This window comes from Poecile atricapillus, chromosome 19 (assembly GCF_030490865.1).
Source record: "Poecile atricapillus isolate bPoeAtr1 chromosome 19, bPoeAtr1.hap1, whole genome shotgun sequence".
In the NCBI taxonomy this organism is placed as follows: Eukaryota; Metazoa; Chordata; class Aves; order Passeriformes; family Paridae; genus Poecile; species Poecile atricapillus.
In genome coordinates, this window is record NC_081267.1 from 1,852,369 (window position 1) to 1,874,890 (window position 22,522).

General features: G+C 53.7%; 2 protein-coding genes across 2 annotated transcripts in view; one reads left to right on the forward strand and one right to left on the reverse strand.

The window, feature by feature from the left end:
- LOC131586388 (zinc finger protein 208-like) overlaps positions 1–3,660 on the reverse strand; it is a gene marked incomplete at its 5' end in the record, with an annotated part of 150,206 nt that extends 146,546 nt beyond the window's left edge. The window contains one exon of the mRNA XM_058853220.1: positions 3,243–3,660. Coding sequence (XP_058709203.1) covers positions 3,243–3,660 — 418 coding nt within the window. The remainder of the gene's footprint in view (positions 1–3,242) is intronic.
- A 5,713-nt stretch (positions 3,661–9,373) lies between these two features.
- Positions 9,374–22,103, forward strand: LOC131586398 (zinc finger protein 420-like; the record flags this gene model as incomplete). The annotated part of the gene is given in 3 exon segments (XM_058853229.1): positions 9,374–9,895; positions 13,313–13,318; positions 20,829–22,103. Coding segments are annotated over 3 exon segments (1,536 nt in total), but the record flags the coding sequence as incomplete, so codon positions are not given.
- Between the last annotated feature and the right edge of the window lie 419 nt (positions 22,104–22,522).

Genomic DNA, 22,522 nt, shown 5'->3' on the forward strand with positions numbered 1-22,522 from the left:
ACGTTCCCAAATTTTGCCCTCCCAAATCCCACATTCGCATTCCCATATTCCCATGGGAATTCTGCTCTCCCCACCTTTACACTCCAGCACCTCCTGCCCATATCTGACATATTTCCGGAGACATTCCCTGCAGCTGTGAGCCAGGGAATTTGTTAATCCCTCAGCCTGGATCTCAGGGATCCCCATGGCGGTGCCACAGTTGCCATCGCAGCCCCACAGATCCCCCAGCCCCGGCTCCCCCCGCTCAGCCCCGCTCTGGCTGTGCCGCTGCTGCAGCATCTGCAGCTCCCCGCTGGCCCCGTGCCGGTGCCGCTCCTTGTGCCGGCCCTGGCTATCCCAATATCCCAGCTCTGGCTATCCCAATATCCCAGCCCTGGCTATCCCAATATCCCAGCCCTGGCTATCCCAATATCCCAGCCCTGGCTATCCCAATATCCCAGCCCTGGCTATCCCAATATCCCAGCCCTGGCTATCCCAATATCCCAGCTCTGGCTATCCCAATATCCCAGCTCTGGCTATCCCAATATCCCAGCCCTAGCTATCCCAATATCCCAGCCCTGGCTATCCCAATATCCCAGCCCTGGCTATCCCAATATCCCAGCCCTGGCTATCCCAATATCCCAGCCCTGGCTATCCCAATATCCCAGCCCTGGCTATCCCAATATCCCAGCCCTGGCTATCCCAATATCCCAGCCCTGGCTATCCCAAGATCCCAGCCCTGGCTATCCCAATATCCCAGCCCTGGCTATCCCAATATCCCAGCTCTGGCTATCCCAATATCCCAGCTCTGGCTATCCCAATATCCCAGCCCTGGCTATCCCAAGATCCCAGCCCTGGCTATCCCAAGATCCCGGCTCGGCTCCGGCCGCCATCCCCGGCGGCTGCGGCTCCGCCCGGCCCCGCTCGCTGCGGCGGCGCTGGAAGGGGATCCCAGCCAGGGACCCCATGGACATGGACTGCGGGAAGCCCGGGCCGGGCTCCGACAGCGCCGCGTGCAGGGAACGCAGGGAGAGGAGAACTGGGGGGACATTTGGAGATTTGGGATCGGGGGGGTCACGGCTGAAGGAAAGGGGGAACAGGGAGAGCCAGGAAGGGCATTTGGGGATGCCAGGACTGACAAGAGGGGAGGCTAAGGCTGGCTAGATGTGGCATGGCTGGAGTTCAGGGTGTTCCTGTATCCAGGAAAGGGAGCTCCAAGGGTCCCCGGTGTCCCCATTGCCAGGAGAGGGCAGGGAAAGCCGGGATGGCTGGGAATAGGGGTCCCGGGTGTCCTCAGTGCTGAGGAAAGGAGGGGCTGGGTGCAGGGAGAGGCAGGAATAGGGGTCCAGTAGGGAAATGGGTCAAGGAGAAGGGGGCTCTGGGGCCTGAGAGAGGCGGGATGGCTGGGAAAGGGGTGCAGGCGTTCCTGGTGCCGGATAAGGGGGTGCAGGGTGGGACCCACGGCCGGGAATGGGGGTTCGGTGGGATGGTGGAGCCCAGGAATGGGGGTTTAGGGGCCCCTCGGCGCTCCGGAGTGGGCGATCAAGGAGTCCCGGTGCCGGGGGTCCCCCCTCACCTCTCGCCGCCCCCCGGGAGCGCCCCCGGCCCCAGCGCTGGAGCCATCGCGCTGCTCCGCTGCGGCCCCGCCCACAGCCCCGGCCCCGCCCCCAGAGCCGCCTCTGGCCCCGCCATTGGCGCCGCTCTTTGTGGCACCAATGTCATATGTGGCGCTATGATGTCATACAGCCATGCCATGATGTCACAGCCTTCTCTGTGATGTCACACAGTCCCCTCTATGATGCCATAGCTGCACAGTGACGTCACACAACAAACTCTGTGATGTCACACAGCCCCTTTCTGACATCCCAGCTGCTCTGGGGCTCCAGAACACAGCCACAGAGGTCCCGCTGTGACACAGCCTCCTCTAGGACATCTTAGAGCCCCTGCCAGTGCTGAGCCCCTGGGAGCTCTGTCTGGGCCTGCTCGTGTCCCTGAGCTGCCCTGGCAGGGCCCCAGCCCTGCTGGGCTGTGCTCAGGAGCTGCTCCTGGCCAGAGCTGTCTCCCTGCTGTGGTCTGTTCCCATGGCAATATCTGCCCCATTGTTATGGTCTGTTTCCATGGCAACCATAACCAACCCCTGTTGCTATGGTCAGTCCCTTGGCAGCTCCATGGAGACCCCATGCCAGGGGTGGTTGCCATGGACACCAGCTCAGGCCTGGAGCCAGAGCCCATTGCCATGGCAACCATTTGCAGTCCCATCCCCAGGCTCATGGGATCACAGCGCCACAGAATTGGCTGAGTTGGGAGGGACCCATGGGGATCCTCCAGTCCAACTGCTGGCCCTGCACAGGACACCCCAACAATCCCAGCCTGGGCCTGGCAGCGCTGGCCAAACGCTGCTGGAGCTCAGCCAGCCCTGGAGCTGGGAGCCTTCCCTGGGGAGCCTGTTCAGTGCCCCAGCAGCCTCGCGGGAAAAACCTTTTCCTCACATCCAGCCTAAACCTGCCCGCCTCAGCTCCAGCCGCTCCCTCCACTCCTGTCCCTGGGCACCAGAGGGAAGAGGTTCCCACAGCCCCCAGCCAGGGACCCGCTCCCAAGGCTGCTGCCATGGCAACCAGGCCTGGCAGCAGCTGGGATGCTCGGTTTCCACGGGCTGGGCTTCAGGAATGGCATTCCCCAATTTCCTGCTTCAGCTAAAACTGCATCGCTGCTCGCTTCCCTCCCACCTCCCATGGAATGCAGAAAAGGCAAAGATCCCAGGCTTGGATAAGAACAATTTATTGAGAACAGCATCGAAATAAGGCACAAACAGGAACAGAAAAAATTTTGGTAACAGAAGGGATAAGACAATCTATTCACAGGGAAAACTAAAACACCACTGACTGTTTGTTCCTGGCCACGTATTTCCTCCTGCAAAGAAAGGACACCCTTCTCTGGTGATAGAGAGGGAGTCCTTTTCCTGCCCCTGGCAATGACCTGAGATGGGATTGAATATAATGATAGGGCCATGATCAGACTCTCACATTCTTTGATCTCACATCATGTCATTGCCATGGGCAGGAAAAGGTACAGGTGTCTTCCCAGCATGGATCCCAGGGAACATGGATCACCAGGTCTCTTCCTAACCTAGGTCCTCCAAGGGGGGATGAAGCTGGAGCAGTGCACAAAGCTCTTCCTGTACTTGGGGCACTCGCAGGGCTTCCCTTACTGGTGCCTCCGTTGGTGTCTGGTCAAGTTAGACCTGTCTGAGAAGCTCTTCCTGCACTTGGGACACTCGTAGGGCCTTTCCCCAGTGTGGATGCGTTTGTGGGTAATGAGGCTGGAGCTGCAGCTGAAGCTCTTCCCACATTCCCCACACTCGTAGGGCCTCTCCCCAGTGTGGATGCGCCGGTGCCTGACGAGGGTAAAATTGTGCTGGAAGCCCTCCCCACAGTCGGGACAGCGGAAGGGCCTCTCATCCGTGTGAATCCGCTGGTGCCTGAGAAGAGTGGAGCTGCTCTGAAACCTCTTCCCACACTCAGGACACTCGTAGGGCCGCTCCCCAGTGTGGATGCGCTGGTGAATGACAAGTTGAGAGTTGCAGCTGAAGCCCTTCCCACATTCCCCACACTTGTAGGCCCATTCCCCAGTGTGGATCATCTGGTGGCAGATCAGGCTGTTGCTCTGGCTGAAGCTCTTCCCACACTCCAAGCACTTGTAGGGCTTCTCCCCATCCTGAAGCTGCTCATGGACCACCTGCTCAGAGCCCCGACTGGATCTCCGGCCGCCTTCCCGGCACAGGGTGGGTCTTTCCTCCTCAGAGCACCCTGGGATGGGTTTGGAGCCCCTCCTCCTGCGGGATCTCCAGGGATTTTCCTCCTCATTGGATTCCTGTGCCCCGGTACTGCTCAAATCAGGTTCTTCCATGAGGTTCTGCTGTGGGGATTTGTCCTCCCTGGTTTCCATCCTCAGCTCCTTGTCTGGGGGAAGAAGGACAAGGAGAGGATGGGATTTGCCTCCGTGCCAGAGGGAAGGGGAAGGAGATCCCCCCAGTGCGTCCCCGGCAGGACGGCGTCGGCAGCGGGGTTGTCCTGCAGCCGGGGGCCATGCTGGGCTGGGAGATGGAGCAGGAGAGAGGGGGAAAGGGGCACTGACTTCCTCCTCACCTGCCTGGGCGTCCAGGGGCATTTTCCTCTTCCTCACAGCCTCCTTCTCCATCCAGCCAAGGTTTGGGATTAAGAAATCCTGGTTTGGGAAAAAACATGGAATGAGCATATTTACTTTGAAGGTCCCTCTGCCCAAGTCCCTCTCTAGAAGTCACTCGGGCATCTGGAATGTCTTGGTGTGAAAGGAAAGGTGTTTGCTAAAAAAAACATAAACCTTCATTGAAATGGATAAAAATGTAAGCAACAATCCCCTCTGAATTATTATAATCTTGATATCAAAGTGCTCTCAAATAAAGATATAGGAATAGGAATAATAGTTCTTTACTTAAGAAAGAAAAATGAAAATGCAGAGGTACAAAAAAATCCAAACAACAACAACAAAAAAATAACAATCTACTGTCAGAGTCAGAATACAACCTTACACCCCATTGGTCAGCCTTTTGGAAGTAGTCCGATTAAATGGTGGCTTCAGTCCTCCTGCAGTGACAGATGTGGTTCTGTTGAATCAATAGAAGATTGTAGCTTATCTCTGAAGTTCTGGTGCTGTAGATGGGTCTGGTCTGTCCTTTGGGAATCCAGTGGCGAAAGGCTGCCTGTGGTGTTTAGATTCTCAGATTAGATCCAGTCAGGAATGCTTGGCTCCTCCCCCTGGGTGGAGCATCTCACAATAGGATGATGTCATTTTATCAGTCCTGCAGTGAGACTCAATGGCCCATTAACAGAAGATATCCCCCTGGAGGGAGGATGGATGGTGAAAGAGATAAAGAACACTGCCCCACCTGGTTTTAACAGCTGGCCCATTAACAGAAGACATCCCCCAGGGATGGGTGATGAAAGAGATAAAGAAAACTGCTCTACCAGGTTTTAACAGATGGTGATAGAATACATACTTTTGGTTACATCTTGCATTGCAACCTAAGACATGGGGTCCATAAAACTTTTACACCACCAAAATTCAGCCCTAAAAAGGCCACGCAGGATTTCCCTATCTCTGTTCTCTCCCTTTTGGTGTTCAGGGTTTCCCCCCTGTCCCAGCTCCTGGGAGTCACTCTTGTACTGGGGGTCCCCCATCTACTCGGTCCCTGCCCTGCCCAGGCTGCTGGGAGTGCCAGGAATCCAAAAATTTTCCCGTTTCCATCTCCCCACTTAGGGATGCTGAAAGATATTGGGGTCCCAGGGTCCCTGCTCCCCTTATTCCCTTCTTGGGGTTGCAGGGGGTCCACTGAGAGCCCCCTGCCCCTCTCCAGGCAATTGAGGCTCCCGCGAATTGTGGCGCTCCCCCTCTCTGGGCTCCCAATTTTGGTGTCCTGGGGGACACAGGACTCTGCTCCTCCAGGCTGCCTCTGCCAGGAGCTGCCACTGGGAACCTCAAATGTCCCCCAAAGGGCATTTTCCACTCAGCTTTGGAAGTTCTTCATTCTCCAATCATCACGCTCAAAAACCCAACCCAGGGACCCCCCCAGGATATCTGGGCCAAGATCCTCCTCCCTGGTCACCTGTGGGAGGGGGGGTATTGATCCCACAGATGGGGGGCTGTAAATTCAGGCAGTGAATCCCAGTTCCACTGGGATATACTGGGCGTGAGATCATACTGGGATAACAAGCACCTGACTGGGATTACTGGGAGTGTCTGGGAATGGCTATGGACATGCTGAGGGAAACTGGGACATATTGGGAGTGTCTGTGATCATACTGGGGATGACTGGGAACACACTGGGAACAATGGGAACCATGCTGGGGACAACTGGGAACAACTGGGAGTGACTGGGTCTGCACTGGGGGCAACTGGGCATGACTGGGACTGTGCTGGGAGCAGCTGGGATAATCTGTGGAGGGACTGGCACTGTACTGGGGGCAACTGGGTGCAACTGGGATCACACTGAGAGGAACAGGGAGTGACTGGAACCACGCTGAGGTCAACTGGCATCCTACTGGGAGCAACTGGGAGCAGCTGGGCCATGTGTGGAAGGACTGGGACCATACTGGCAGCAACTGGGACTGCACTCAGAGTGACTGGGAGTGGCTGGGAGCAACTGGGATCAGGCTGGAAGCACCTGAGGAGTGAGTAGGAAGAACTGGGATAGACTGGGAGAGACTGATACCACAGTCCCACAGGTAAATGGGAGCAACTGGAAACACACAAGATAATCCTGGGAGCAGCTGTGCCCATGCTGGGGACATACAAGGATCCTAGTGGAATTAGCTGGGATCATACTGGGAGGGAATGGAAAGGTGCTGCCTGTGACTGGAACCATACTGCAGGTGACTGGGAGCAACTGGGCCCATCCTGGGAGTGAGAGGGAGTCACTCTGGCCATGACTGGAATCATGCTGGGAGGATCTGGGAGTGACTGGAACCATACTGGGGGTGACTTAGTGCAACAGCTCATTCATGGGAATGACTGCAATTGCAGTGAGAGTGACTGGGATCATCTGGGAAGTATTTTTCTGTAGATCTTCTGTCTTTCTGGTCTCCTTTTATTCTCCTTCTTCTCTTACGTACCTGGAACATTTTTGGATATATTAATGTTTCCCAAAATCTTAAGGGTTAACACTTTTGGGTTAAAGGAGCTAAGCTTGCAAAGTTAATGCTATGGTAAGAGTTTTATGTTCAATTGGATGTTGTATTAAACCATTTGCCATAGTTCCTTGATTGTCTATATTTTGCCAGTTCAATTTTGTGTCATTTTAACCTCTTAGCTCAGTTGGTCAGAGCATGGTGCCAGTATCAGCAAGGCTGTGGGTTCAATCCTTTCAGGCCATTCACTTAAGAGTTGGACTTGATGGTCCTTGTGGGTCCCTTCCTACCAAGAATATTCTTTGCATCTGTCCATGTTGAGAAGATCTGGTGGGTGTTTCTCCTGTGCACCAAATTCAAGCACAGGAACCTTTGGTTACCACCAGCATTGAAGTGTTCTGGGGTGTTACAGCCCTGCAGGCTCACAGTGACCTCTTGTTTCCATGATGCCCCACAGTGTCCCACTGGTGCCTTGGTTCCATGGGCCCAAGAGTGCCACAATGATCCCCTTGGATCCACAACTTCCCATGGTGTCACTCTGGCCTCTTGGTTCCATAAGGATCTGGAGTGTCACACAGGTTTATGGCATTTGTCCTTGCTGCCCCTCACATCCCACTGCCCCACAAAGAGCCCCGAGCCACCCGTGAGGGACAGGCCCTGCTGTGCCAGGCCTGGGCTCAGGGCTTGGCCTTTCTGCTTCCTCCAACCCAGCCAGGGCTTGCTCAGCATTGCAGTTCCTTGCTCAGAGCCTTTGGCTCCCGGCAATCCTGGCCTCCAGGATCTGCTCTCACCAGTCTCTGGGGAGCCTTTGGCAGTCCCTGCCCTCAGTGGGGCCGATTGAAGCTCCAAGGGACTTGGAGTTTTGCTTCTGACTCCTTGAGCAGCTTCTTCAGCCTGAAGGAGGGACAAAGGAGGATCAGGGAAAGAAAGAAACAACCACCAGGTCGAGCACCCCCTGAAATCACAGCCTCCCACCCATGGGATCATCACCCCCAATCCCACAAGTGACCGGACAGAAGGACCTCAGCCCAGATATCCCGGGGGATCCCTGGGTTGGGTTTTCTGGGAGGGATGTCTGAAAAATGAAGAACTCCAAAGCTGAGTGGAAAATGCCCCTTGGGGAATACTGTGGGGTCCCAGCATCCCTTAGTGGGGAGATGGAAATGGGGGAAAATTTTTGGATTCCTGGCACTCCCAGCAGCCAGAAGAGGTCAGGGACTGAATGCACAGGGGACCCCCAGTACAAGCAGGACCCCAGCAGCTGGGACAGGGAGGAACCCCTGAACACCAAAAGGGAGAGACCAGACATGGGGAAGTCCTGGGAGGCATTTTCAGGGCTGAATCTTGGTGTTTGGGAGGTTTTTATGGACCCCATGTCTTGGGCTGAAATGCAAGATGTAACCAAAAGTGTGTATTCTTCACCATCTGTTAAAACCTGGTAGAGCAGTTTTCTTTATCTCTTTCATGACCCATCCCTCATAACTGGGGGATGTCTTCTGTTAATGGACCAGCTGTTAAAACCAGGTGGGGCAGTGTTCTTTATCTCTTCCACCACCCATCCTCCCTCCAGGGGGATATCTTCTGTTAATGGGCCATTGAGTCTCACTGCAGGACTGATAAAATGACATCATCCCATTGTGAGATGCTCCACCCAGGGGGAGGAGCCAAGCATTCCTGACTGGATATAATCTGAGAATCAGAACACCACAGGCAGTCTTTCTCCACTGGATTCCCAGAGGAGAGACCAGACCCATCTACAGCACCGGAACTTCAGAGGTAAGCTACAATCTTCTACGGGATCATTGCTTAAACAGAACCACATCTGTGACTCCAGGAAAACTGCAGCCACCATTTTAATCGGAGTGCTTTGTTGTATTCTGACTCTGTCAGTGGGTGGTTTCTGTGTGGGGGTTTTGTTTTGTTTTGTTTTTTTGTTTTGTTTTTTTGTTGTTGTTGTTTTTTGTCCTGCTGAATTTTCATTTTCCTTTCTTTAATAAAGCACTATTATTTCTATTCCTATATCTTTATTTGAGAGCACTTTGATATCAAGATTATAAAAATTCGGAGGGGGTGGGTTGTTTCCATTTTTATCAATTTCAATGGAGATTTCTGCCTTCCTTAGGAAACACCTTTCCTTTCAAACCAAGATGCATCAGATGCCCTGACGACTTCTAGAGAGTGAATTGAAAAGAGGGACCATCAAACTCATTGTGCTCATTCCTTGTTTTCTCCCAAACCAGGATTTCCCAATCCCAAACCTTGGCTGGATGGAGAAGGAGGCTGCAAGGAAGAGGAAGATACCCCAGGACACCCAGGCAGGTGAGGAGGAAGTCAGTGCCCCTTTCCCCCTCTCTCCTGCTCCATCTCCCAGCCCAGCCTGGCCCCCGGCTGCAGGACAACCCCGCTGCCGACGCCGTCCTGCCGGGGACGCACTGGGGGGATCTCCTTCCCCTTCCCTCTGGCACGGAGGCAAATCCCATCCTCTCCTTGTCCTTCCTCCCTCAGACAAGGAGCTGAGGATGGAGAACAGGGAGGAGAAATCCCTGCAGCAGAATCTCGTGGAAGTGGCCGTCTTGAGCAGCTCCACAGCACAGGAGTCAAGGAGGAAGGAAAAGCTTCAGAGATCCCACAGGAGGAGCGGTTCCTCACCCATCCTAGAGTGCTTTGAGGAGGAAAGACCCACCCTGTGCCAGGAAGGCGGTCTGAGATCCAGCCAGGGCTCTGAGCTGGTGGTCCATGAGCAATGTCAGGATGGGGAGAAGTCCTACAAGTGCTTGGAGTGTGGGAAGAGCTTCAGCCAGAGCAACAGCCTGATCTGCCACCAGATGATCCACACTGGGGAGAGGCCCTACGAGTGTCCTGAGTGCGGGAAGAGGTTTCACAGCAGCTCCAATCTCCTCCTGCACCAGCGCATTCACACGGATGAGAGGCCCTTCCGCTGCCCTGACTGTGGGGCGGGATTCAAGCAGAACTCCCACCTTATCACCCACCAGCGCATCCACACTGGGGAGAGGCCCTATGAGTGTGGGGAATGTGGGAAGAGCTACAGCTGCAGCTCCCACCTCAATACCCACAAACGTGTCCACACTGGGGAGAGGCCCTACGAGTGTCCCCAGTGTGGGAAGAGCTTCTCAGACAAATCTAACTTGACCAGACACCAACGGAGGCACCAGTAAGGGAAGCCCTGCGAGTGCTCTAAGTGCAGGAAGAGCTTTGTGCACTGCTCCAGCTTCATCCACCCTTGGAGGATCCACGTTGGGAAGAGACCTGGTGATCCATGTTCCCTGGGATCCATGCTGGGAAGACACCTGTCTCTTTTCCTGCCCATGGCAATGTCATGATGTGGGATCAAGGAATGTGAGAGTCTGACCATGTCCCTGTCATTATATCCAATCCCATCTCAGGTCATTGCCAGGGGCAGGAAAAGGACTCCCTCTCTCTCACCAGAGGAGAAGGGTGTCCTTTCCAGGCAGGAGGAAATACATGGTCAGGAAGAAACAGTCAGTGGTGTTTTAGTTTTCCCTGTAAATAATTTGTCTTATCCCTTCTGTTATCTAAATTGTTTCCATTCCTGTTTGTTCCTTATCCCGTTGCTCTTCTCAATAAATTGTTCTTATCCCAGCATGGGTATTGGAGAGTAATAAATTCTCGCTCACGGTGAGAGACTTCTCCAGGGTCAAGCTGTTCAAGTATAAGCAATTTATTATAAGGGTGAAAGGAGGGGAGACCCGTGTCCGCCACCAGCCTTGGCGTCCACGTGGTCCGGGGGAGGGGAGAGAGAACAGGTTGAGCAGGGGACGTGAGGTTGGATGAGGGAGGGAGGGAGTAAGAGAGCAGAGGGAAAGAGGGAAAAAGCAGAGGGAGAGAGCAGGGAGGACGAGAGGGGTAGGAGCAGGGAGAGGGGGCTGAGAGTTAGGAGTGGGGGAGAGGGGTAATGGGGTAAGAGGGAAAGGGTATGGGGTCAGGGAGAAGAGAGAAGAGTAAAGAGGTCAGAGTAAAGAGTAAAGAGTAAAGAGAGCGAAGTTCTTGTTACAATTCAATATATCTTTTTCTATCGTGAATATTCTATTTCTTAGTAACCAATCACCATGAGACACACCCACTAAAGAATTTACATTCAGCCTATGCGCTTCCCTCTATTAACATACAGTGTTGCATTTTAGATTCTACAAAACCTTACAAGTTCTTTCCTTGCTTCTTGACCTTTGCATTCTTTATCAGCAGAAGGACATTGTTTTATCAACAGGGATTCTCCTCTAGCTGGCTAAGCTATTGTTCTTTGGTTAACCAGTACTCAGTATCCTATGATTCAAAGCAGGCTTTCATTTCCACTTTGATTCTAGCCTTCATATTTCCAGAATCTTTTGTTAAACCATCACATTCATAAGGTTTCCCTGTTTCACCTTCCCCAACACATGGGATCTTTCCCTTTTGTGCTTTCCATGGGAGGTGGGAGGGAAGCGAGTGGCAGCACAGTTTCAGCCGGAGCAGGAAATTGGGGAATCCCATTCCTGAAGCCCAGCCCATGGAAACCGAGCATCCCAGCTGGTGCCAGGCCTGGTTGCCATGGCAGCAGCCTTGGGAGCGGGTCCCTGGCTGGGGGCAGAGGGAACCTCTTCCCTCTGGTGCCCAGGGACAGGAGTGGAGGGAGCGGCTGGAGCTGAGGCGGGCAGGTTTAGGCTGGATGTGAGGAAAAGGTTTTTCCCGCGAGGCTGCTGGGGCACTGAACAGGCTCCCCAGGGAAGGCTCCCAGCTCCAGGGCTGGCTGAGCTCCAGCAGCGTTTGGCCAGCGCTGCCAGGCCCAGGCTGGGATTGTTGGGGTGTCCTGTGCAGGGCCAGCAGTTGGACTGGAGGATCCCCATGGGTCCCTCCCAACTCAGCCAATTCTGTGGCTCTGGGATCCCATGAGCCTGGGGATGGGACTGCAAATGGTTGCCATGGCAACGGGCTCTGGCTCCAGGCCTGAGCTGGTGTCCATGGCAACCACCCCTGGCATGGGATCTCCATGGAGCTGCCAAGGGACTGACCATAGCAACAAGAGGCTGGTTATGGTTGCCATGGAAACAGATCATAACAATGGGGCAGATGTTGCCATGGGAACAGACCACAGCAGGGAGACAGCTCTGGCCAGGAGCAGCTCCTGAGCACAGCCCAGCAGGGCTGGGGCCCTGCCAGGGCAGCTCAGGGACACGAGCAGGCCCAGACAGAGCTCCCAGGGGCTCAGCACTGGCAGGGGCTGTGGGATGTCCCAGAGGGGGCTGTGTCACAGTGGCACCTCTGTGGCTGTGTCCTGGAGCCCCAGAGCAGCTGTGATGTCAGAAAGGGGCTGTGTGACAGCTCAGAGTTTGTTGTGTGACATCACTGTGCAGCTATGGCATCATAGAGGGGACTGTGTGACATCACAGAGAAGGCTGTGACATCATGGCATGGCTGTATGACATCATAGCGCCACGTATGACATTGGTGCCGCAAAGAGCGGCGCCAATGGCGGGGCCGGAGGCGGCTCTGGGGGCGGGGCCGGGGCTGAGGGCGGGGCCGCAGCGGAGCAGCGCGATGGCTCCAGCGCTGGGGCCGGGGGCGCTCCCGGGGGGCGGCGAGAGGTGAGGGGGACCCCCGGCACCGGGACTCTTTGATCGCCCATTCCGGAGCGCGGAGGGGCCCCAAAACCCCCATTCCTGGGCGCCGCCATCCCACCGAACCCCCATTCCCGGCCGTGGGTCCCACCCTGCACCCCCTTATCCGGCACCAGGAACGCCTGCACCCCTTTCCCGGCCATCACGCCTGCCGCAGCCCCCAGAGCCCCCTTCTCCTTGACCCATTTACCCCCTGGACCCCTATTCCTGCCTCTCCCAGCAGCCAGCCCCTCCTTTCCTCAGCACTGAGGACACCCGGGACCCCTATTCCCAGCCATCCCGGCTTTCCCTGCCCTCTCCTGGCAATGGGGACACCGGGGACCCTTGGAGCTCCCTTTCCTGGATACAGGAACGCCCTGAACTCCAGCCATGCCACATCTAGCCAGCCCCAGCCTCCCCTCTTGTCAGTCCTGGCATCCCCAAATGCCCTTCCTGGCTCTCCCCGTTCCCCCTTTCCTTCAGCCGTGACCCCCCCGATCCCAAATCTCCAAATGTCCCCCCAGTTCTCCTCTCCCTGCGTTCCCTGCACGCGGCGCTGTCGGAGCCCGGCCCGGGCTTCCCGCAGTCCATGTCCATGGGGTCCCTGGCTGGGATCCTCTTCCAGCGCCGCCGCAGCGAGCGGGGCCGGGCGGAGCCGCAGCCGCCGGGGATGGCGGCCGGAACCGAGCCGGGATATTGGGATAGCCAGGGCTGGGATATTGGGATAGCCAGGGCTGGGATCTTGGGATAGCCAGGGCTGGGATATTGGGATAGCCAGGGCTGGGATATTGGGATAGCCAGGGCTGGGATATTGGGATAGCCAGGGCTGGAATAACGGGATAGCCAGGGCTGGGATATTGAGATAGCCAGAGCCGGGATATTGGTGTTATAAATGCAATGGCAAAATAAGGTCAATAAAAAGCAATTTATTATAAAACAATTTAAGCACCTGCAACAAAAGAGAAAAACCACAATAAATAGGTCAGCGCAGCGCTGGGTGGACAGGGATCTATACCCAAAGGTATAGGTGTTCCCAAATCCACACTGTATGGGCTGCAGTCCGGGGTTCTTATAGGGGTTTTGTGCCCTGAGGCCAAAACTCCGAGCAGTCACTGTTCAACAAAGAGTCTTGATGGTTGGTTGAATGGATTTCCTGGAACCGGTGAACTGAATCAATGGACAGTGGGGCAGAGTCTCCTCATATGTAAAAAGGTCCTGGATGTTCCTTGATTTCATCCTGGTTTGGGCCATCAGGATGGAGTGGTTGGCTCCGGGGTTGGGGCCGATGAATATCTCGGCTGGGCTTCTTTCTTTGTCTAGTTTGATTGCTCCCCACCTGTAGCTTGTCAGGTGGGGTGTTCAGGTCCGGTGATGAGTATCTTGTCCGGGCTTGTTTCTTTTGTCCAGCCTGATGGCCCGTGTCCTGCTTATTCTTTTAGGCTGATGGGTGCTGGCTAGGATCATTATCCCGATGCCGGTAGAATTGTTATCTCTAAAATGGATGTTTGTGGCTGGATCTAGGGAGGAATCCTTGGCCACACTATATTTTATATTTTCTCATGTTATTATACTACAGATATATTTATTTAGGCCTTTACGAATTTTTATTCATAACTACATTTATTACATTGGGATAGCCAGGGCTGGGATATTGGGATAGCCAGGGCTGGGATACTGGGATAGCCAGAGCTGGGATATTGGGATAGCCAGAGCTGGGATCTTGGGATAGCCAGGGCTGGGATATTGGGATAGCCAGGGCTGGGATATTGGGATAGCCAGGGCCGGGATATTGGGATAGCCAGAGCCGGCACAAGGAGCGGCACCGGCACGGGGCCAGCGGGGAGCTGCAGATGCTGCAGCAGCGGCACAGCCAGAGCGGGGCTGAGCGGGGGGAGCCGGGGCTGGGGGATCTGTGGGGCTGCGATGGCAACTGTGGCACCGCCATGGGGATCCCTGAGATCCAGGCTGAGGGATTAACAAATTCCCTGGCTCACAGCTGCAGGGAATGTCTCCGGAAATATGTCAGATATGGGCGGGAGGCGCTGGAGTGTAAAGGTGGGGAGGACAGAGTTCCCAGGGGATATGGGAATGGGAATGTGGGATCGGGGAGGGCAAAATTTGGGAACATTTGAATTCCCATGGAAATTCCATGGATGGATCTCAGACATCATCCCATTCCCATGGGACCTCAACGGATGGATCCAGCTGCTGTCCCATTCTGTAGATGGATCTCACTGCTATGCCATTCCCATGAAATTCCATGGGCAAATCTTCCTATCCCACTGCCATGGGAGCTCCAATCCGGTTCCCCCCAAACCCATCCTGGGGGACCCCCCATGACCCACCCATCCACCCCAAACTCTTCCTGGGTCCCCCCTCATCCCCCCACAACGGGAATTCCTGGGAGTCCCCCCGTGTCCCCTCCCCCAGGACTATGGGGGTCCCACCCGACCTGTCCGTGCACCCCCAGATTTCTTCCACAGCCCCCCTGTGATGGTGGAGGGTGGGGGCCGAGTGCTGGTGCCCCCCTGCCTGCAGCAGATCCAGAGGGGAGGGCAGTTTGGGGGGTCCCTCAGCATTTGGGGTCCCTGGGATTTGGGGTGACCCCCCGGGCTCTCCAGGATCTCCCTGAACACGCTGACGCTGCCCGTGCACAGTGAGAAGGTTCAAACCCGGCACGGGGTCCCCAGCACTGCCATCCGCATCGCCCAGGTACCCCCAAACCTGCCGAGAACCCCCAAACCCCCCGGGACACCCCAACCTCCCCGGGATCCCAAACACAGCCCTGGATGCTCCAAAAACTCCCCAAGACTGCAAAACCCCATACAGACATTGAGAAGGTTCATACCTGGCATGGGGTCCCTATCTGCATTACCAGCAGGTTCCCTAAAACAACCCATCCCTAAAAATGTCACTTAAAGCCGTCATGATCCCCCCCTCAAAAGGGGCTTGTGGAGCTGCGGCCGCACAAACACCCTAAAATGGGGAGGAAAAAACACCCCTGTAGTGGTGGGATCCCCCCAAAAAAACCTGAAAAAGAGAAAAACTCATCTTCAGAGGGGCCTGAAGACCCTGAAAGGCCCTGGAAGAGGGACAAGATCCCCTCCTCTGCTGGGGCCTCCCCGAGCCGGGAACTCTCCCGTTCCTGCACTCGGGGGAGCCCCGAACGACGGCGGCTCCTGGGCTGAGCCCCCCTCAGCCGGGGCTGCGGGGGGAACTGGGGGGGCTGGGACGGGGCTTGGGGGTCCTGGGGTGAACTGGGGGACCCTCAGTGCTCCCACCTCCCCCTGTTCCCCTGTCCCGCCCTGTCCCCATTGTTCCCCCAAACCTCCGCTGCCCCCAGCTCGGTTTGGGGGGGACCCAGCCCTTTCCCATCGTGTCCCGGCCCGGCCCCGCTCACCCGAGGGCTCCGAACCACGCCCAGGGACAGAGGAGGGACAGAGGAGGAGGAAGAGGAGGGACAGAGGAGGAGGAAGAGGAGGAGCAGGAGGAGGAAGAGCTGGAGCAGGCAGAGGAGGCTCCACGTGCGCTCCCCGCTCTCTGGATCTGCAGCTCCTTCGGGACCATCGCCCCCCATCCCGCAGGTGCCCGGGGAGGGGGAGCTCGCCCCAAATACCCCGGGGGTCCCTGGGTTTGGGGTTTTTGGGGGGATGTTTGGGGATGGCAGGGCTCCAGAGCCGAGCCACAGATGCTCCTCGGGGGGACCCCGGGGGTCCCTGGGAGGTGTTTTTGGGGGGTCCCAGTGGCGGCAGAGCCCCGGCAAAGGGGCCGGGGGGATGCGGGTCCGGCATGGCCGGGAAAGGGGTTCGGGGCTCCCGGTGCCGGCAGTGGCTGCTCCCAGCATTGCCCAGTTGCTCCCCCCGTGTGGTTCCAGTGTCCTCGGCACCGCAGGACGAGCCAAATCACTCCCAGTCATTCACTATTAGGGTACAATTTGTCTCCATTTTCCCCAAATGCTGTCTCAATTATTTCCCCCACTTTTGCTCCATTTTCCCCCAATTTATTCCCATTTTTGCACAGTTTTATTTAATTTTTCCCCAATTTTCCCCCGTTTTTATTTCATTTTTTCCCTATTTTTTCTCCATTTTTCCTCATTTTTATCCCATTTTCATACAATTTTCCCCCATTTTATCCTATTTTTTTATTTTTCCCCAAGTTTTTCCCCATTTTTCTCCTTTTTTCCTCCATTTCCCCCTTTTTTTATCTCATTTTTTTCTCTATTTTTCCCTATTTTCCCCCCCTATTTTTCCTCCACTTTCCCTTAACTTTTTCCTCATGTTTTCTCATTTTTTCAGTTTTTTTTCCCCATATTTAATCTACTTTTTCTCAATTTCCCCATTTTACACTACTTTTGCTCCATTTTTCCCCAATTTTTTCCTTATGTTCTCTCCTATTTTCTCCATTTTCTGCCATTTTTCTCCCATTTTTCCTTCACTTTTACCATTTTTATTCCCTTTTTCTTCCATTTCTTTCCCAGTTTCCTGCCTTTTTTCCCCATTTTTATCCCAATTTATTCTCATTTTTCCCCATTTTTCCCAATTTTCTTCCATTTTTTTCTCCATTTTTTCCCCAATTTTTCCTCCATTTCTCTCCCATTTCCAGCATTTTTTCCTATTTTTATAGCATTTTCCCCATTTTTCTCTCATTTTTGCTCCATTTTTCCTCCATTTTTCTCTTTTTTCCCATTTTTTCCAGCTTTTTCCAGATTATTTTTTTCTTTCTTTTCCTCACTTAATCCTGGATTTTTTCCCATTTTTCCCAATATTTTCCCCAATTTTTTTCCTCCCTTTTTTCCCATTTTTCCTGATTTTTGCCTATTTTTTTCCCAAATTTTTCCTGGTTTTTTCCTGGTTTTTTTTTCCTATTTCTTTTCCTGATTTTTCCCTCATTTTTCACATTTTTTTTCAATTTTTTTCCCATTTTTTTCCTGATTTTTGCCTCTGATATGTCTTAATTTTTCCCCATTTTTTCCTGATTTTTGCCTGTTCTTTACCTAAATATTTCCTGGCTTTTTCCCAATTTTTTTCCATTTTCCAAGGGTTTTTTTCCCCGCCTTCTTTTCCTCATTTTTTCCCTGATTTCTTCCTGGATTTTTTCCCAAATTTTTCCTGGTCTTCTTCCTCCTTGATTTCCTGATTTTTCCCCTGTTTTTTCCCAATTTTTTTCCCCCATTTTTGTCCAGATTTTCCCCCATTTTTTCCTGATTTTTCCCTGTTCCTTTCCCAGTTTTTTCCAGGTTATTCCCTATTTTTTTTCTAAATTTTCCCCTGATTTTTCCCTGTATTTCCTAATTTTTTTTCCTGATTTTTCCTGATTTTTTTCCAAGTCTCTTTCCTCTCTCTTTTCTTGATTTTCCCCATTTTTTTCCTGATTTTTCTTGATTTCTTTTCCTGATTTTTCCTCTTTCTTTTTCTGATTTTTTCCCAATATTTTCCCAATTTTTTCAAAAATTTTCCTTGATTTTTTTGTGGTTTTGTTCCCATTTTTTCCCCTAAATTTTTCCATTTTCCTTTCCCAAATTTTTCTGGTTTTCCCCAAATTTTTCCTGATTTTTCTTCATTATTTTTTTTTTATTTTTCCAGGTTTTTTTATCCTTTCCCTGATTTTTTTCCCCTGATTTTCCTTTTTCTTTACAATTTTTTCTGATTTTTTTCCCAATTCTTTTTCTGATTTTTATGCAGTTTTTCCCCAAATATTTCTGGCTTTCCGTTGATTTTTTCAATTTTTTTCCAAATTTTTCCCTGATTTTTTTCCCAGGGTCTTTTCGTCTTTCTTTTCCTGATATTGTACCTGATTTTTTCCCAATTTTTTTCATGCTTTTCCCATTTTTTCCTGATTTTTTCCTCTTCTTCTCCCAAATTTTTCTAGTTTTTTCTCAGTTTCTTCCCAAATTTTCCTGGTTTTTCCCATTTTTTTTCCCATTTTACCAGATTTTATTCCTCTTTCTTTTCCTGATTTGCCCCAATTTTACCCAGTTCTTTCCCAGTTTTTTTCCTGATTTTTCCCATTTTCCCCAAATTTTTCTTGTTTTTTCTTGATTTTTTCTTTCTTTTCCTATTTTTCCTGATTTTTCCTCATGTTTTCTGATTTTTCCTGATTTTCCCATTTTTTTTCTGCTTTCTTTCCTGATTTTTTTCCCTGAGTTTTCCTTGAGCTTTCTCCTTTTTTTTTTCCCCAAATTTTTCCTGGTTTTGCCAACTTTTTGTCAAATTTTTCCCTGTTTTTCCCAAATTTTTCCCATTTTTTCCCATTTTTTCCCCAAATTTTTTTGATTTCGCCCTGGGGTTTTTTTTTCTGTTTTTCCCTGATATTTCCCCTTTATTTTCCTTGAATTTACCCTGTTTTTTTTCCCATTATTTCCCCATTTTTCTAGTTTCCTTTGCACTCCCAGTCTAATCCCAGTCACTCCCAGTATGAGGCCAGTGGCCCCCAGTTGCTCCCTGTCAGTTCCAGTATGACCCCAGTAGCCTCCAGTGTGATCCCTGGGACTCCCTGTCTCTCCCAGTATATCCCAGTCAGCCCCAGCACGCTCCCAGTCATTTCCAGCTCCTCCCAGTTCCTCTCAGCATGATCCCAGTTTCTCACAGCCACTCCCAGTCAATCCCAGTATGATTCCAGACACCCTCAGTGGGATCCCAGTCTCAGCCAGCAGGGACCCAGCTGCTCCCACTGTGATCCCAGTATGATCCCAGTTGAGTATGATCCCAGAATAGTTGTAATTCTTCCCCGTTCCTACCAGTATGGTCCCAGTTGTCCCTGGAATAGTCCCAGTCCATCTCAGCATGGTCCCACTCACTCCCAGTTGCCCCCAGTGTGGTTCCAGCTGTTCCCAGTATGGTCACAGTCACTCCCAGTATATCCCATCTGCCCTCAGCATGCTTGTGCTCATTCCCAGTCATTCCCAGTTACCCCAGTAGGGTTCCAGTTACCCCAGTACAAACCAGTCCCTGCCAGTGCTGCCACTCCTGGGATCCCCCAGCCCTCTCTGTGTTTCCCCCTCCCGCATCTCCCCAGAGGAGCCCCAAGGGCTGGCAGTCCCCAGCCAGGGTCCCCAGCCAGCCCCAGGTTGGATCTGCAGCCCCCAATTTTCCCAGTTTCCCTCTCCTTTTCCCCGGGCCGGGTTCCCCCCGTCCCCAGCGGGTGGGAGCAGCGGAGAGCCCCGCGCTGCCCATCCCGACCTGTCCCGGCTCCATCCCCGCTCCTGCCGTGGGCTGTGAGGGGTTTGGGAACGGGGCACCGAGGGTGTCACTGCTCCTGGAGGAGGAGGAGGAGGGGTGAAGAAGGAGAGAGAGAAGGAATGGAAGTAGGAGAAGAAGCTGGTGTTAGGGAGGAGGAAGAGGAGGAGCCAGAGGAAGAAGAAGAGGAGGGACAAAGGAGGATCATGGAAAGGAGGAGGAAACACGAGGTCGAGCACTCCTGAATTCACAGCCCCTCACCAATGGGATCCCACCCATGGGATCATCACCCCCCATCCCAGCAATGACCAGGGAGGGGGAGCTTGACCCAGATATCCTGGGGGGTACCTGGGTTGGGTTTTACTGGGAAATGTTTGGAGAATGAAGAACTCCAAACCTGAGTGAAAAATGCCCCCTGGGGTGGACATTGGGGGGTCCTGGTGGCGGCTGCTGGCAGAGGCAGCCTGGAGGAGCAGAGCCCTGTGTCCCCCCAGACCCCAAAGTGGGGAGGCCAGAGAGGGGGAGCACTGCAATTCATGGGACCCTCCATAGCCTGGAGAGGAGCAGGGGGGACTCCTTGGACCCTCTGCACCCCAAAGCAGAGAGTAAGGGGAGAAGGGACCATAGGAATCCAAAAAGCCCCATCATCCCTAAATGAGGAGATGGAAATGGGGGGAACTTTTTGGATTTCTGGCACTCCCAGCAACCTGGGGTGGGCAGGGACTGAGTAGACAGAGGAACCCCAGTGCAAGCATGACCCCCAGGAGCTGGGACAGGGGGGAATCCCTGAACCGCAAAGGGGAGAGAACAGAGATGGGAAACTCCTGGGAGGCATTTTCAGGGCTGAATTTTGGTGTTTGGGAGGATTTTATGGGGCCCCAGACGCCCGGTAACTTCTAAAGATGAACTTGGTCAGGAGGAACACCCTAACCCAATGTGCTCATGCATTGCATATTTCCGCAAACAAGGATTTCTCATTCCCAAACCTTGGCCAGATGGAGAAGGAGGCTGTGAGGAAGAGGAAGATGCCCCAGGACACCCAGGCAGGTGAGGAGGAAGTCAGTGCCCCTTTCCCCCTCTCTCCTGCTCCATCTCCCAGCCCAGCCTGGCCCCCGGCTGCAGGACAACCCCGCTGCCGACGCCGTCCTGCCGGGGACGCACTGGGGGGATCTCCTTCCCCTTCCCTCTGGCACGGAGGCAAATCCCATCCTCTCCTTGTCCTTCCTCCCCCAGACAAGGAGCTGAGGATGGAGACCAGGGAGGACAAATCCCCACAGCAGAACCTCGTGGAAGAGTCTGTTTTGAGCAGCTCCATGGTGCAGGAATCCAATGGGGAGGAAAAGCCCCAGAGATCCTGCAGGAGGAGGGGCTCCAAACCCATCCCAGGGTGCTCTGAGGAGGAAAGACCCACCCTGTGCCGGGAAGGCGGCCGGAGATCCAGCCAGGGCTCTGAGCTGGTGGTCCATGAGCAGCTTCAGGATGGGGAGAAGCCCTACAAGTGCTTGGAGTGTGGGAAGAGCTTCAGCCAGAGCACCAAACTGATCTGCCACCAGATGATCCACACTGGGGAATGGCCTTACGAGTGTGGGGAATGTGGGAAGGGATTCAGCTACAACTCGCAACTCATCCGTCACCGGCGCATCCACACTGGGGAGAGGCCCTACGGGTGTCCCAAGTGTGGGAAGAGGTTTCAGAGGAGCTCCCATCTCCTCAGGCACCAGCGGATTCACACGGATGAGAGGCCCTTCCGCTGCCCCGAGTGCAGGAAGGGCTTCAAGCACAACTCCCACCTCATCAGTCACCAGCGCATCCACACTGGGGAGAGGCCCTACGAGTGTCCTGAGTGTGGGAAGAGGTTTCACACCATCTCCAATCTCCTCATACACCAGCGGATTCACACGGATGAGAGGCCCTTCCGCTGCCCCGACTGTGGGGAGGGCTTCAACCAAAACTCCCACCTCATCACCCACCGGCGCATTCACACTGGGGAGAGGCCCTACGAGTGTGGGGAATGTGGGAAAAGCTTCAGCCACAGCTCCAGCCTGATCCTCCACCAGAGGACCCACACCAGGGAACGTCCCTATGAGTGTGAGGAATGTGGGATGACCTTCAGCCAGAGGTCCCAACTCACCATCCACCAGCGCATCCACACTGGGGAGAGGCCCTACGAGTGTTCTGAGTGTGGGAAGAGGTTTCACAGCAGCTCCAATCTCCTCCTGCACCAGCGGATTCACACGGATGAGAGGCCCTTCCGCTGCCCCGAGTGCAGGAAGGGCTTCAAGCGAAACTCCACCCTCATCACCCACCGGTGCATCCACACTGGGGAGAGGCCCTACAAGTGTCCCCAGTGTGGGAAGAGCTTCACCTGGAAATCTAGCTTGACCAAACACCAACGGAGGCACCGGTAAGGGAAGCCCTGTAAATGCCCCAAGTGCAGGAAGAGCTTTGTGCACTGCTCCATCTTCATCCCGCCTTGGAGGACCGAGGTCAGGAAGAGACCTGGTGATCCATGTTCCCTGTGGTCCATGCTGGGAAGACACCTGTCCCTTTTCCTGCCCATGGCAATGTCATGATGTGGTATCAAAGAATGTGAGAGTCTGACCATGTCCTTGTCATTATATTCAATCCCATATCAGGTCATTGCCAGGGGCATGAAAAGGACTCCCTCTCTCTCACCAGAGGAGAAGAGTGTCCTTTCCAGGCAGGAGGAGATACGTGGCCAGAAAGAGCCAGTCTGTGGTGGTTTATTTTTCCCTGTAAATAGTTTTTCTTATCTATTCTGTTACCACAGTTGTTTCTGTTCCTGTTTGTTCCTTATCTCGTAGCTGTTCTCAATAAATTGTTCTTATCCCAGCATGGGATCTTTGCCTTTTCTGCTTTCCATGGGAGGTGGGAGGGAAGCGAGCAGCAGCGCGGTTTTAGCGGGAGCAGGAAATTGGGGAATGCCATTCCTGAAGCCCAGCCTGTGGAAACCGAGCATCCCAGCTGGTGCCAGGCCTGGTTGCCATGGCAGCAGCCTTGGGAGCGGGTCCCTGGCTGGGGGCTGTGGGAACCTCTTCCCTCTGGTGCCCAGGGACAGGAGTGGAGGGAGCGG